The sequence below is a fragment of the Staurois parvus genome, unplaced genomic scaffold (assembly GCF_062004578.1).
Source record: "Staurois parvus isolate SC_StPar_1 unplaced genomic scaffold, SC_StPar_1.0 ptg000267l, whole genome shotgun sequence".
Classification (NCBI taxonomy): domain Eukaryota; kingdom Metazoa; phylum Chordata; class Amphibia; order Anura; family Ranidae; genus Staurois; species Staurois parvus.
This window is the reverse complement of record NW_028318063.1, coordinates 500,793-517,500: the sequence shown is the minus strand read 5'-3', so window position 1 is coordinate 517,500 and position 16,708 is coordinate 500,793. Positions and strand designations below refer to the sequence as shown.

The following is a 16,708-nucleotide window of genomic DNA, read 5'->3' as shown; positions in this document are numbered from 1 at the left end:
CAAACTCAAATACTCCTGTGCTTGGGGATGGACTCGGCTAGGACTATGGCTACATCTCGGATGTCCCGGAATGTGCACTCCTTGCTGCCCTCATTGGACCGGGGTAGTCCAAATGCTCTGGATATAAAGAAAACAAACATTATCGTAAAAAACATTTATTGAAATGCTAAAAAATAGGTATCATATTCACAATTGACATAGATGTCAAATACACATCACAAAGAACAGCATTGTCCAATCCACACTACATGTCCATCCGCAATGGGAACCTTGGACTTCCAACAGGCTAACGCATTTCGAGGGGTTTGCCTCTTCTTCAGAGCCACTGTTTTCTTTCTATCCAGAAAGTGGTTAACATCTGGGGTGGGAGGGAGATCAGAGAGTTGGGGGAGAAGTGGAGCTGGGCTTTAAATAAAGAGCAATGTGTAGCTCAACTGATTCTGCACTAGATTCTGATTGGTTGGTAGGAATCGGCTAAAAATTTGAATTTTCTGAGAAATAGAATGTAGAGATGAAGTAATACTGGAATTTCTTGTCAACAACCAGAGGTCACTTTATAAAAAATGAAAACCATTTTGACACTATTATTGTTAGGTTTTTTCTGTATATGTGTGTTTTTATTTCCCCAGAATGCCAAGGTTGAAGGCCACAAGAGTAAAGAGGAAAAAGACAAAAGTGCCCCCCCAGAGGCTTGCTGCAAAAAGAAAGAAAACACATTTACAGGTTTTATAACAACCTTTCTCAAATTGTTCAACACAGAGGAACCCTTGAAATAGCTCTCTGGTCTCAGGGAACCCCTGATCAAAATGACTATATCTACAACTCATGATATACAGTCAGGTCCATAAATATTGGGACATGGACACAATTCTAACATTTTTGGCTCTATACACCACCACAATGGATTTGAAATGAAACGAACAAGATGTGCTTTAACTGCAGACTGTCAGCTTTAATTTGAGGGATTTTACATCCAAATCAGGTGAACGGTGTAGGAATTACAACAGTTTGCATATGTGCCTCCCACTTGTTAATGGACCAAAAGTAATGGGACAGAATAATAATAATAATCATCATAAATCAAACTTTCACTTTTTAATACTTGGTTACAAATCCTTTGCAGTCAATTACAGTCTGAAGTCTGGAACACATAGACACCACCAGACACTGGGTTTCATCCCTGGTGATGCTCTGCCAGGCCTCTACTGCAACTGTCTTCAGTTCCTGCTTGTTCTTGGGGCATTTTCTCTTCAGTTTTGTCTTCAGCAAGTGAAATGCATGCTCAATCGGATTCAGGTCAGGTGATTGACTTGGCCATTGCATAACATTCCACTTCTTTCCCTTAAAAAACTCTTTGGTTGCTTTTGCAGTATGCTTTGGGTCATTGTCCATCTGCACTGTGAAGCGGCGTCCAATGAGTTCTAAAGCATTTGGCTGAATATGAGCAGATAATATTCCCGAAACACTTCACAATTCATCGTGCTGCTTTTGTCAGCAGTCACATCATCAAATACAAGAGAACCAGTTCCATTGGCAGCCATACATGCCCATGCCATGACACTACCACCACCATGCTTCACTGATGAGGTGGTATGCTTAGGACCATGAGCAGTTCCTTTCCTTCTCCATACTCTTCTCTTCCCATCACTCTGGTACAAGTTGATCTTGGTCTCATCTGTCCATAGGATGTTGTTCCAGAACTGTGAAGGCTTTTTTAGATTTCGTTTGGCAAACTGTAATCTGGCCTTCCTGGTTTTGAGGCTCACCAATGATTTACATCTTGTGGTGAACCCTCTGTATTCACTCTGGTGAAGTCTCCTCTTGATTGTTGACTTTGACACACATACACCTACCTTCTGGAGAGTGTTCTTGATCTGGCCAACTGTTGTGAAGGATGTTTTCTTCACCAGGGAAAGAATTCTTCGCTCATCCACCACAGTTGTTTTCCGTGGTCTTCCGGGTCTTTTGGTGTTGCTGAGCTCACCGGTGCGTTCCTTCTTTTTAAGAATGTTCCAAACAGTTGTTTTGGCCACGCCTAATATTTTTGCAATCTCTCTGATGGGTTTGTTTTGTTTTTTCAGCCTAATGATGGCTTGCTTCACTGATAGTGACAGCTCTTTGGATCTCATCTTGAGAGTTGACAGCAACAGATTCCAAATGCAAATAGCACACTTGAAATTAACTCTGGACCTTTTATCTGCTCATTGTAATTGGGATAATGAGGGAATAACACACACCTGGCCATGGAACAGCTGAGAAGCCAATTGTTCCATTACTTTTGGTCCCTTAACAAGTGGGAGGCACATATGCAAACTGTTGTAATTCCTACACCGTTCACCTGATTTGGATGTAAATACCCTCAAATTAAAGCTGACAGTCTGCAGTTAAAGCACACTTGTTCGTTTCATTTCAAATCCATTGTGGTGTATAGAGCCAAAAATGTTAGAATTGTGTCAATATCCCAATATTTATAGACCTGACTGTATTAGTGTGTGGTCAGCGGGAAGAATGCTCCTTCCACTTGTGGTCATTCCCCCTTTATAGATCACTAAAAAGATCAATGGTGTCAGTGAAAACCTATCTGAGAGGCAGAAATTGCCCATTGCTCAAAGAACCCCTAGCAATCCCTGGAGGAACCCTAGGTGGTTTAATGGAACTCTGCTTTAGAAACCCCGTTTTATACTGTGCCGTTTAAATGTTTGTATATGGACTGTTTTCATTGACAAATCTTATAGTAGTGTGGAGGCTAGATGTAAAGTGCAGACAATTAAAGCTGAACTTTTTGTTCAACTTACATTGGTCCAGCTTGGTTACATCTAGTTCTTCATATCTCACACTTGTAGGGCTGCTGGGGATTCAGAAATCCATTACAGTCAGAGATGGGCTCTGGGTGCTTCTCAAGCAACTTGCCACCTGTACACTGAACAGTACTGAACTGTACAGGGGATCACTCTCTCAGCACCTCTTACATGAAAATAATGGCCTGTATTTTTTTTAATGAATACAAGGTGTTCTCTGATTGGATGAGGCAGAAAGAAGGAACAGATGATGTCAACAACCTCTGCCTCATGTTATAAGAGTTAGTCTTGTTTTCATTGAAGAAACACAAGATGTTCTCTGAAGAAGTATGGAGGTTAGCAGTTCCCATGTAGATGGCAAGTCACTCAAGCATGACTTGGAAGAGGCCAGTGCTGAACCTGTTTAGCACAGGCTACTATGAATGTGAATGTGTACACATTTATTACAGGTACTTGTATAGCGCCATCAATTTTTGCAGCGCTTTTACATATCTATTGTATTCACATCAGTCCCTAACCCTCAAGGAGCGACAATCTAAGGTCCCTAACTTACATTCATACATACACATACTAGGCAGGCAATTTAGACAGGATCCAATTAACCTACCAGCATGTCTTTGGAATGGGAGAGGAAACCGGAGTACCCGGAGGAAACCCACACAGGCACAGAGAAAACATGCAAACTCCAGGCAGGTGGTGCTGTGGTTGGGATTCGAACCAGTGACCCTAGTACTGCCAGGCGGAAGTGCTGCCCCATGCATTTCTGGAAATATGTGCGCACACAAGCACAATGGCAATCAGTTGACTACAAACAGTGTCAATTGCCATAATGTGGGAAAGCTTGCCTTGTGAGGGCATTGTTTTGTCTGCTAGCTGTGAATAAGACGTATTCTATATGATAAACTTACTCTTGGTGGTTTTTAGCCCCCTACAGATTTTGAAGAGGTTGCTGTGTATTTCTCAGAGGAAGAATGGCGATATCTAAAAGTCGACCAAATGGAACTCTATCGACAAGTAATGATCGATAATTACCAAGCAATCCACTCTTTGGGTAGGTTGAATGAATTACTTTATAATAGCCACATAATCTGTCTAAAGAGTCAGGGATAAATGTTTGTCTTTAACAAAATTCTTTTGTCTAACCTCTTATAATAATTGATTAGCCTTAAGATGTTACTAAACCCACAACAGTAAAATCAGTCTGTATATGCAGTAAAGCATGCTTGTTCTACTCACTTTGGAACCTAAGGGTTAATCCTTTGCGTTGTGTAAAAAGGCTGTTTGATCATGACTTCTCTGATCCTCCCCTTCTTTCAGTGCTCCCCTCTTATCTCCTGATAAGACATATTGTGTGGAGTCACTCTGCACATGCTTAGTTGGTGTGTATTGCTGGAGAGGTTTTTTTTTTTTCTTGGAAGAGTGCATGTGATCAACACAGGGCCAGTCAGCACTGTCCATGCAAAGGTCAGGGGTTCTGCATCCTCCTAGAGCAGAATGACAACGCCTACAAGCTTTAACCAGTGCTCGGCTGGACACTGATAGAAATCACAAGACTGCTGTACCTGCGGATGAGAAAAAGTATTTAGCAGTTTCTCTTAACTAAAATAATTGCACTTCCATGTTCTGTGTACTGTGGGAGACCAGATATAGTGAATGCAGGGTCCAGGGTTAAGTAACACTTTAAAAAGTGGTAATGATTAGGGCATGGGTACTGTGCTTCTGAGAACTTTGACTGCCACTGTAGAAATGAGCATAATAATGTTATGCTATACATACACTTTTTGGGCATTTAGTCAAAACATTTTAACCACCTCAATACCGGACACTTTCACCCCTTTACTGCCAGGCCAATGTTCAGCTTTCAGTGATGTCAAACTTTGACAATTACTCAGCCATGCAACACTGTACCCATATGAATTTTTTATCTTTGTTTGGGGGACAGATAGAGCTTCCCTGTGGTGGTATTTAATCGGCACTGGGTTTTTAATTTTCTGCTAAAGATACGAAAAAAGACCGCAAATTTTGAGGGAAAAAAAAAAACAGTTTTCATTTATATTATAAAATTTTGCAAAAATAATCTTTCTTTATACATTTAGGCCAAAATGTATTCTGCTACATTTCTTTGGTGAAATAACCCAAATCAGTGTTTATTATTTATTAGGAGGAAAGTTGTACAAACTATGGTATATATCTAAAAATCTATAAATCCTGATGTACTGATGGCCAGTCTCATTTCTTGAGGCCCCAAAATGCCAGGACAGTACAACTACCCCCCAAATGACTACTTTTCAGAATAGACATTCTGAGGTATTTAGTAAAAGGCATGGCGAGTTTTTTTGAAGTTGGCTTTTTTTAAATCATTTTTACATACTGTCAACAGCGTCATCATATAACTGGTGTGGCGGTAATCAGGGACACTGACTGGTGACAGTATATGTGTAGTAAAAAAAAAAAAAGTTATTTTTCCTTTTTTTTTTTTTTTCTTTTTTTTTACCTACTCCCACAGCATGTGATTGGCCACAGCTGATCACATGCTACAAATGGGCTGTGATTGGCCCATTCTGTACATGTGACTACTGTGACCAATCACAGCTCGCAGCACAGTTGTAAGCAATGAATGGCATGAAAGGAAACCATTCATTGTTTACAACTGTCATGTGATTTGCAGTGATTGGTCCCAGTGATCACATTACACTGGCAAGCAGGCTAGTGTAGTGATCTGTCATTGGCTGTGTCTGGTGGACACAGCCAGTGACAGATTGTGCCGGAGCACAACCCCTGGAGCGTGTGCGAGGCACGATCCTTGGAGGATGTCATATTGAGGGAACATATCTTCTTTAACCACTTGCCCTCCAGAGGATTTACATCCCCCCCCATTCCTTACCAGGCCATTTTTTGCAATATGGCGCTGCGTTACTTTAACTGACAATTGCGCGGTCATGTAACTCTTCACCCAAATTAAATTTTATGTCCCTTTTTTTTTTTCTCAAATAGAGCTTTCTTTCGGTGGTATTTGATTGCTGGTGCATTTTTTTTATTTTTTGCGCTATTAAACAAAAACAGACTGACAATTTTGAAGAAAAAACTATATTTTTGACATTTTGCTATAAAACCTATCCGGTAAAAAAAATTTCAAAAATCAAATTTCATCATAAATTTAGGCCAAATTGTATTCTGCGACATGTCTTTGCTAAAAAAAAAAAAAAAAAATCCCAATACGTGTACATTAATTGGTTTACATGAAAGTTAGTGTCTTCAAGCGGTGGTATATATACTGGAATTTTTTTTTTGTTATACTAGTAATGGCAGTGATCAGCGACTTATAGTGGGACTGCGGCGGTCATTCTGACACTGGGGGAGAACTAACTGCTACTGACATCCCCAGTGACACCAATACAGTGATCAGTGCTAATAAAAAGCACTGGCACTGGGCAGGAAGGGGTTAACATTTGGGGCAAACTAACTGTGTGCTGTTTTACCATTTTGTCTGTGTGTGCTTTACTGTGTAAGCACGCTGCTTTGTATACAGAGCCATACAAAGCATCATTCTGGTGCTGACGGGAGAAATCTGTATTGTTTACATACGGACCTCTCCTCTGTCAGTGTTCCTCCGCGATCGCTGGGTGCCTGCAGGGAATCTCCGGCCGGGACCAGGTGATTGACATCTGTAGTTGCCAATAGCAGCGCGGGAAGGGCAGCACACACGCCCCCTACCCGAAAATAAAAAATCACCTATATATACGTGATTTTGCGCAGCCCTGCCGGCCATGTAGCAGTACTTCTGCTGTAGGGCGGTGGGGAAGCGGTTACGTTTTATTGTGGCCTGTGTCCCGGCTGAGTAAATTCACTCCTCAATTCATTCTGGTGCCCATTGTCAGAGAGACACAAAGTAAGAAAAAAACCCTATGTTTGTCAGGAGAGCCAAAGATAAGTGGAAATTTTTCAATGGGGATAATTATTCTGGTGTCAACTGTTTTAAGATGTTTTTTTTTCTCTACTCTGGCAACATCTCCCCAGCAGGACACAAAAAAACTCCTACCTACTCTATACACCTCCTACTCTTCCCTACACTTTAAAGCAGGGCTGCTCGGCCTGTGGCCCGCAGAGCGTTCTAATGTGGCCCTCAACCTCAAACCAGGGAAGCGCATGCCTGGAGTTGGCTTGCCCAACCACCATCCCAGAGCATCAGAGTGCATCAGGCCCGCAGTGGAGGAAGCAAGTGACTGTGGAAAGCGCATGAGCCACATAAGCCGATGCTTCCTGTGTAGTGCCGGCTCCTGTCCCAGGCGGAGTGATACCAAGTTCACTTTGCCTGGGGCCCTTCTAGCAGCCTGGAGAGCGATGCCAGTGGAAGCTGGAAGAGGTAATAAAGGTCAGTGTATTAAACAACACTACACTTTTGCAATGGACATATTAGCACCTATAAAAGGGTTAAAACTATAAGGCTGCTTTCACACTGATCTGCGGCTGCAGCGCAGTTCACCTGCGGCTTTCTGTGGGTTAGCTGCACTGAGCCATACATTTCTATTATATCCTGCGGATTTGGTATACTTTCTGAAAGCGCACCAAACCTCCTGAATGCAGCAGTTTTGGTGCTGTTTCAGAAAGTGTACCACACCTGCAAGATTTAATAGAAGTCTATGGCAAAGCGCAGCTAAGCCGCAGGTGTACTGCTCTGCAGTGCCCATCAATGCCGCCTGTCATTGCCTTTAATGGGGGCTCAGGACACTAAGGGCTTGCTTACATTTGTGGTTTGGGGGTGGTAAAACCCCATAATTGAACCACTGGTGTGTCATCTGGAATTGCAATGGCGACTCTGCCCCGTTCTCCAGGCGACCCATGTGGCCTGCTTGTCACATTCTGTTTTACACTTGGACTGGAGGGGCAGCAGGAATGGCATGTACAGGAGCTAGTCCACTCCTGCAGCCACTGAAAGCTGGCTTCTCTTCTCCCTCCATTCAGCATCTGCAGGAAGAAAATGTTCATTATGCTATTGAAAATAATTCTGAACCAATTTATTTAATTGTGGCCTAAGACCGGTTACCAAATCCCTTAAGTGGCCTTTGTTCTTCAAAAGGTTGAACACCCCTGTAGTAGATCATAAGGGATGATGAGATGCTGCTAAAGCTCTGGGCGAGGCGAATAAGAAATTATTTTGCATTCCCTATTTTTGGATTCCGTCTTCAAAGCGCATTTAAGAGTTATCCTTTTTGTAAAAAAAATTCATCTTTGTGGTTTTCTCTTAGGATACCACCAGCTTGAAAAGCCAACTTTAATATCAAAAATTGAACAAGATGAAGATCTATTTATTACAGAATTGAAAAAACATTCACAAGGTGAGTTTGCATGACATACATTAGTTACATGTTTTGTATTTATTTTCAAGGTAAACCCGTAACCCGTGTGAGCTCTAATGTTGCAGAGGAGGAAACAAATATGGTAGTCCTTCTCATCTGGTTTTTAGTCTGCAGGACTTACTTCCCTCTTCATTCCAGGATACCTTTAGTGCTGCTCATACCTAACATTTAACTTCACTTTCTAGAGCTGCCACTGATTCTTTTTGCCTGGAGTTCTTAAAAGTCACTCCTAATCCTGCATAAAAGTAAGGGCACTCCCTTCGAAGAGAAGTTTGGGTTTTAAAAGAAAATGAACATTGCTGTCTCTGTCCCCCTGTGGCTCTAAGACCGAGAACTGAGCGATCAAAGACCACTGATGTCTGAGTTCTCAGTCTTCAATGAGCAGAGAGCCAGTGACTGTCAGTCACTGGCTCTCTGTTCTGCCCTTCCAGTGCTCACTGGAGCACTAGGCTGTGGAGGGGGCTGCAGTGGCCTGCTTAGACTCTGTGGCTCGCTGAGAGGCTGAGCCAGCTGCTGGTCCAGGCATCTGGATGGATCCCAACTTTAAAGTCAGCCAGCCTGGACTAGCTGAATCACGTCAGACAACAGCGGGCTTTAGCCCACTGTTGGCTGAAACCGGGTCACAGGAGTGCAGAACGAACTGCACTCTTGTGATCCCCAGATGTATAGCCAAAATAGCTCTGTCTATGCTTCACGTTCAATATTTAATAGTAGTTGTAAAAAGTTTTAAGTAAAATGTTTTTTTTTTTGTTTTTGCAACATTCAAGCTCTCTGCCCTCTAGCACTGGTTAATCTATCCTCCTCCTTTCTGAGCCAGGTTTGATCCACAAATACAACCAATATAAAGCTGGCCATAGATGGATTGTGTTTTTTTTTTTTATCAGCTGTTTGGCCACGTCCATGATTGACGCAAGAAGTATACTGCTTGATAGCTAATCTGTAATGTTATGTTTGGTGATATAACAATGTGGTCTAATAGGTTTCTTGGGCATTAGCTATGGGCTGGTCATTAGGAGGTATGTATGTAGCACTGTATGAGGGGGCAATAATTCTGTTTTTATAACCAAAATTTTATCTTTGAAACTGTTTTGTTGCAAAAGTAGATTATTTTAGCAGTAGCTGTATATTTGTAGACTATTTTTAGAGAGGTAGCACCTAAAAGTCCCATTTCCGCTTTCTTTTTTTTCTTTGCAGACATAATGGTATGTTTGTCTACATGTTTAATATCAATCTTTATTTTCTTTATTGACTATGGCAGTAGATATTGTGTTTTGTGGTAATAAGTTAGTGTTGTCTTCTCAGCTACTTCCATGGTTACTAAGACATTTCTGTATTTGAGGTCTACTTTTTTGTTATTAAGCTGTGGTAAGAGGTACAATTAATTTTAGATAAAAAAAAATCACGCTAATACTCTGGGCTAAACTTAGCACAATCTTACTAACTTAAGGTCTGCCTATAGCAGTTTTACTGCTACATGGTGGACCTCCTGTGCAAAATCACGTATATATACATGTGATTTTGCACTTCCGCCTGTGGTGCTTTTGGGGTAATGAATTATTGATGAATTGGACGGTGTTGGACTCCCGTATATAATTATGACACAGTGCCTCCAGCCGTTATGGCAAAATAACTTAATCAAAAATATTAAATAATGTAGACCGCTTAATAAATATATAATATTAAAAAGAATGTTCCAGTAACTTGTCATGGTACTTTATCGGATGCTGCACGTGTGTTATTTCAGTCCATCGTATCATATATCTCATATCTTTTTTGCACTCTGATATGCAGGCACATATTGTTAGTAAATCATGTGTTTTAATATCTACCCATAATCACAATCCATAGCATAAGTCATTGGAAACTAGTTGATATTTGGTTAATACTTTATATGCTTTTGTAGTTGTGAAATTGATGGGATTGTATTGTGTGACCATAAAATAAATATATATATATAGATAGATTTGCTTAACCCTCTAACAGCTGAGTATGTTGCTTAGTTAAGGAGTTTGGTTCCCATGAATTGAATAATTTGACAGCCTATGTAAACACCTGAGAATTGTAAATGTAGCTGGATCTATTCAGTCTTGAGAGGGCCATTGTCTATGTGGCTCATTGGCAAACACTTAGTTGATATTCCAGCAGATATTTAACTCTGTTGATAATGAATGTCAAAGATCCTGTCATGTCCATCTCCTTGTCCTGTTTAACAATTGTAAAAATTGATTGGAAGCTTTACTTGGTTAATAAGGTTATTTGGGAAGAGCCATTCTCAATGTCTCTTTTTCTCTATTAATCCAGGTACATAGATGCCATGTCTTCACAATGAACATTTTATGACTTTTGGTCAACACTGACCAGGTTATTTCTGGTCAGGAGTGGGTGGACCCATTGTGTTTCTTCTTCTCAATCCTGAGAGTTAAATAGGCCATTTAGATTCAGTCAACATAGTGTTTGCTTAACATCACCTTGTTCTTATGTGCACTTGGTCGGTCAACAATATTGAGCGTCTCTTGTTTAAATGGTCTATGGTAAAGAAAAGACACTTAGTTTCTGGAGAAACTGCTGGTGTGTTTTTTTTTTTTTGTTCTTTTTTTTAAGTCTCATTGAGTGATATTTTGCGGCAACATATGGATTTTTATGTTTCAAAATCATAACACGCCATAGGGGTCATGCTTGCGCTGCCAGCAGATCACTTTTGCTGTGAACACTCACAGCAGAAGCCTATCTGCGAGTGCCGGTGAAAGGATGTCCGTCGGCGATCGTCAGGCAGGCCACAAAACAGAGGCAGAGATCTGTTCTGGGGGGGGGGGGGGGTGCATGCCTGCAAAGCTGGGAACAAGATCCTTCACTTCCTCTAGTAAAAGCACCACCCAGTGTACACCAAGCACATAGCTAGGCACATAGTTAACCCTTTGATCACCCTAGGTGTATAACCCCTTCCATGTCATTAGTACAGTGTCCGTGCATATTTTTAGACCTGATCACTGTATTCGTGTCACCGGTTCCCACAAAATGTCAGTGTAAAAATGTCTGCTGCAATATCGCAGCCCTGCTATAAGCCACTGATCGCTTTTTTTACTAGTATTAAAAAAACTAAAATTCCAGTATATGTCCCATAGTTTGTAGATGATATAACTTTTGCACAAACTAATCAAAATACGCTTATTGGGATTTTTTTATGTATAGTAGTAGAAGCCATGTTGGCCTATATTTATGAAGAAATTAAATTTAAAAATTTTTTTCATTGGATATGTTTTATAGTAGAAGATAAAAAAAAGGTTTTTTTTCAAAATTGTCTTTTTTTTTTTTTTTTTTTTGTTTATAAGGAAAAAAATAAAAAATGCAGAGGTGATCAAGTACCACCAAAAAAAGACTTGCATTTCATTTATGTACAGTGTTGCATGACTGTGCAAATGTCAGTTAAAATAACGCAGCACCATACCGCAAAAAATGTCCTGGTCTGGTTAACAAAAGAGCAGGCCCTGCACATTTTGTATTTTTTTAATTAATTATTTTTTTTTTAATAGTTGGTAAAGTTGAATACCAGTCCAAATTGTTGAACGTGTGTTCAACAATGGTATCACTACCATTTTCTATGTCTCTGTACATTGAAACACATCTAAAAGTTTATTTTAATTTATCTACACTCTCTGCTGATACCATCAACTGGAAGGGAGTTCCAAACCTTCACCGCCCTCACAGTAAATAATCTTCTCATCCTAGTTCATTGTGTTGCCACATGTCTTCTTTAGAGACCTTTAGGGTAAATAGTTTCATCCCAAGACTAAAATCACCTATCAAAGATTTGTATTTTGCAATCCTTTCCCATCTTCTCCAGGGAGAATAAGTTTGTAGCTGTTCCTCATAACTGAGGTCTTGCAGCCCTCGTATTAGCTTTGTTGCCCTTCTCTTTACTCTCTCCAGTTCAAGCACCTCCTTCCTGAGGATTGGTGACCAAAACTGTGCCACGTATTCAAGATGTGGCCGAACCAGAGTTTTGTAAAGTGGTAGAATTCAAGTCTTATCTCTTGAATAAATATCCATTTTAATGCAAATTATTGCTGAATCTGTCATCTACTGAGATCCCCAGATCCTTTTTCATCTTGCATTTATATTTTTGGCTCCCAAATGCATTACTTGACATTTTGATAGGTAAATGGCAATATTTTTGTTTTGTTCCAAAAGAACATTTTAATATTTAAAATGAATAAAAATGTGCAGATTTGTATTAATGTCTACTTTTTGTATTAAAGGATAAGTTCACCCATATTCAGGATGTAACATGTTATGAATGTACTAGTCCCCTCTCCTCCACTTTGACAGCTAGCGGTGGATCTTCTCCCCCCTCTCTAGCTGTCAAATTTAACCACTTTCCCGCCGCCCTATAGCAGAAGTACTGCTACAGGGTGACAGGGTTGCGCAAAATCACATGCATATATATGTGATTTGCATTTCCAGGTAGGGGGCACGTGCGCTGCCCTACCCATACTGCTATTGGCGGCTAGGGATGTCAGTCACTAGGTCCCAACCGGCCGCCACTCAGTAATTGTCAGATAAAGCTGACGGGAGAGACCTGTGCGTAAACAACACAGGTCTCTCCTGTTCAGCATGGACATGCTGTTTTGTATCTCTCTTCACAGCACAGAGATATAAAACAGCAAGTCGCCCTAGTAAAACACACACAGCACACGGTTAACCCTTTGATTGCCCAGATGTTAACCCCTTCTTGCCCAGTGCCATTAGTACAGTGTCAGTGTTTTTTTTTATTAGCACTGATCACTTTATTAGTGTCACTGGGGATGTCAATGGCAGTTCCCACCCAGTGTCAGAATGCCCACCGCAGTCCCACTATAAGTTACTGATCACCGCCATTACTAGTATAAAAAAAAAAATCTCCAGTGTATATATACTGCCATTTGTATACACCAAAACGTTCATGTAAACCAAATAATTTACACGTATTGAGATTTTTTTTTTTGTAGCAAAGACAAAATTGTCGGTCTTTTTTTGTTTATAGCGCAAAAAAATAAAAACCCACAGAAGTGATCAAATACCACCAAAAGAAAGCTGTTTTTGTGGGAAAAAAAGGACTTAAATTTAATTTATGTACAGTGTTGCATGACCGTGCAATTGTCAGTTAAAGTAACGCAGCACCGTATTGCCTGTTCGGGAAGGTGGGTATATCCTCTGGATAGAAGTGGTTAAAAAAATGCGTCTGTGTTCTGTGAATGAGAAACTACAAATCCCAACAGCTTTAGCGGTTGCTGGCTTGTAGTTCACAATGGCACTGTGGAGTGCCGTGGTAGTTCATTGAGTCTTCTTGTCAGTATATCTGCTTGCACGTACATCCCCTACAGGCAAGCAGATATACTGACAGATCTTCAGAAAACCTGCTTTGGCATCAGCGATATGCTGATCGCTGGGGCAATGTTTTGCAGGCTCCTGCAACAAAAAGTAATAAGTGAACATTTTTTTACTTGCAAAAAAAGGTGCATTTATTATTTTTTGTAAAAAGGTGAACTTATTCTTTAAGGCAGAGCTTTACCCCCATCATCAACTTTACATTATAAAGAAAGAAAAAAGGTGGGAATTTTTAGGCACCAATCGACAACACAGTTAAAATAAAAAAAAAATGCAGTATTTTATTTAACAAAGATTCTCCATCTGAAGATATTTTGTGAGATGGAACTCAACCAATTCAGTCAATAAGTGATATAAAAATGTAGATTGGTCCATAGATTCCTAGATTGTAAGCTCGAAAGAGCAGGGCCCTCAATCCCCTCATGTTTTGCATTGTATTGTAATTGTTCTGTCACATGTTCTGTCCCCCTTTGTAATGTACAGCGCTGAGCGAACTATCGGCGCTTTATAAATACTGTATAATAATAATATATGTGTTATATGTACAATTTCTCTTTAAACTTTGGTAAATAAAATACTGCATTTTTTATTTTAGCTGTGTTGTTGATTGGTGCCTAGAAAATCCCACCCTTTTATTATGTATATTTTTGGGATGTGGTATCTGTAAACTGTTGGTAGTCATGGATTAGCATTTCTAACAACTTTACAATAAAATCAACATCTTATCCATTTATTTACATTTCTAGTTGCAATTTTTATTCAAATGCAACATATACTGTTTGTGATTTTCTGTACTATTCGTATGTATGTGTACTTTGTGTATTATTATTATTATTATTATACAGTATTTATATAGCGCCAAAGGGTATGCTCAGCGCTGTACAGTAGCAAGGGGGACAGAACATGAGACAAGACAGTAACAATACACTACACGAGGGGTTTGAGGGCCCTGCTTTTTCGAGCTTACAATCTGGGAGAGAGGGGAAGATGGTACAGGAGGAGATGGCTGTGGGGGATGGAGTGGTGGGAGGAGTGGAGGAGGATAGTTGTTAGGTGAGGTCGGGTGTTAGGTGAGGCTTCCCTGAAGAGGAGGGTTTTCAGGGTGCGCCTGAAGGTGAGGAGGGTAGGTGACAGTCTGATGGATTGGGGTAGGGAGTGCCTCAACATCCTGCAATAAAAGACTATGCTTGCCCTTTATCAAGGTATTACTTTTTGTCCATTTTTGCTTAAATTTGGAATAATACAATTTTTCATTGGCCAGGTACTCACTTTGTATTCCTTTTGTAGATGCCCCCAGCTTTAACACAGAAGTGCTCCATGTATCCCAGTTAACATCTAAAGAACGGACAGTGGAAGATATTTATTTAACGAGTAATCGGAAAAACCGTATAAAACCTTCTTCTAATGAAAATGGGAGTCTACCCCCCAGACATAAGTACAACTTCCGCGATCGAGCTGCAGTGGCGTACACTATGTTTTATGATGATGAAGCAGAAGTGAGAGAACATAAACCTCACCAGAGCTTGCAGAGGAAGTCAGTCTATGACAAAATTATAGGTGCCCCCAGATTCAAAACCAAAGGAGTAAATACATCTCTGTTCACACCTAAAAAATTGAAGGTGGAAGTAGTACACTTCACAGGTGATCTAAAAAACAGTACAAAAACATCCTCTAATGAAAATGGGAGTCTGCCCACCAAGCATCAGCACAAATCCCGAGTGAAAGCTGCAGTGCAGTGCACCTCTTATGAAGGTAAAATGAGTGAACTTAAACCTCGCAAAAGCTTGAAGAGGAAGTCAAGCTATGACAAAATTGTAGGTGTCCCTAGACTCAACACAGAAGAGTTACATACGTCTTTTTTAAAATCTGAAATATTGACAGAGGAAAAAGTACACTTAACAGGAGACCTAGAAAAAGCTACAAAAACGTCCTCTAATAAAAATGGGAGTCTGCCCCCTAAACGTCAGCACAAATTTCGAGACAAATCTGCAGTGCAGTGCACCTTGTCTTTTGAAGATAAAGTAAGGGAACGTAAACCTCGCAAGAGCTTGCGGAGGAAGTCAAGCCTTGACAAAATTATAGATGTGCCCAACACAGAAGAGCTACATACATCTTTTTTAAAACATGAGATATTGACAGGAGAAAAAGTACACTTCCCAGGGGATCTAGAAAACAGCACAAAAACCTCCTCTATTAAACATGGGAGTCTGCCCCTCAAGCGTCAGTATAACTTCCGTGACAGAGGTGCGGTGGAGTACAGCATGTTTTATGATGATGAAGTTGAAGTGAGAGAACTTAAACCTCACAAAAGTTTGCAAAAGAGTTCAAGCTATGAAAAAATCCAACCAAAGTGTGGCCGTTACAGTTGTACTGAATGTGGTAAAAGCTTTAGTCAAAAACAAACGCTAGTGAAACATCAGATGGTCCATACTGGCATTTCCATCTATGTTTGTTCAAAGTGTGATAAGTGTTTCACTCAACGTTGTAGTCTCAAGAGACATGAGAGATCTCATGCGGTGGAGAGACCCTGTGTCTGTTCTTACTGTGGTAAAGGCTTTACTGAATCTTCATCATTACATAAGCATCAGAGAGTTCACACTGGTTTTAAGCCATTTGAATGTTCGGAATGTGGCAGGACCTTCAGCATAAGTACCTACCTTATTGTCCACCAGAGAACTCACACCGGAGAGAAGCCCTATGTATGTGGAGACTGCGGGAAAAGCTTTACTCAAAGTTCCCATCTCATTACACACCAGAGAATTCATACAGGCATTAGACCGTATGCTTGCATAGAATGCGGGAAGGGCTTTTCTACTAGTTCCCACCTTATTACTCACCAGAGAACTCACACAGGAGAACGTCCTTACCCATGTGGGGAGTGTGGGATGGCCTTCAAGCATAGTACCCATCTTGTTTTACATAAACGCAAGCACACTGGTGAGCGGCCGTACAGCTGTCCTAAATGTCCACGGACTTTTTCCCAGAGACCTCAGCTTCTAAATCACCAAAAAAAACGTCATGCATATGAATAGTCCTAGCATTATACTGTTCTCTATTGTCTAATTTTGAATTGCTTCCTATTTATCTTTGTAATATACAGCAGAAAAAAATAAATGGCAAAGAACAAAACAAGACTGCATTCTCCCTTGGTCCCACAACAAAACCTTATTATAGGACTCTGCAGGAAAA

General features: G+C 40.4%; 1 protein-coding gene across 1 annotated transcript in view; it reads left to right on the top strand.

Moving 5' to 3' along the window:
- Positions 1-16,651, top strand: part of LOC149459228 (uncharacterized) — a 19,824-nt gene extending 3,173 nt beyond the window's left edge. The window contains exons 2-5 of the mRNA XM_089681440.1: positions 630-723; positions 3,723-3,849; positions 8,045-8,134; positions 14,807-16,651. Of these exons, the coding sequence (XP_089537566.1) occupies positions 631-723; positions 3,723-3,849; positions 8,045-8,134; positions 14,807-16,551 (2,055 nt within the window). The 5' untranslated portion in view covers position 630 and the 3' untranslated portion in view covers positions 16,552-16,651. The remainder of the gene's footprint in view (positions 1-629; positions 724-3,722; positions 3,850-8,044; positions 8,135-14,806) is intronic.
- The last annotated feature ends 57 nt before the right edge of the window (positions 16,652-16,708 follow it).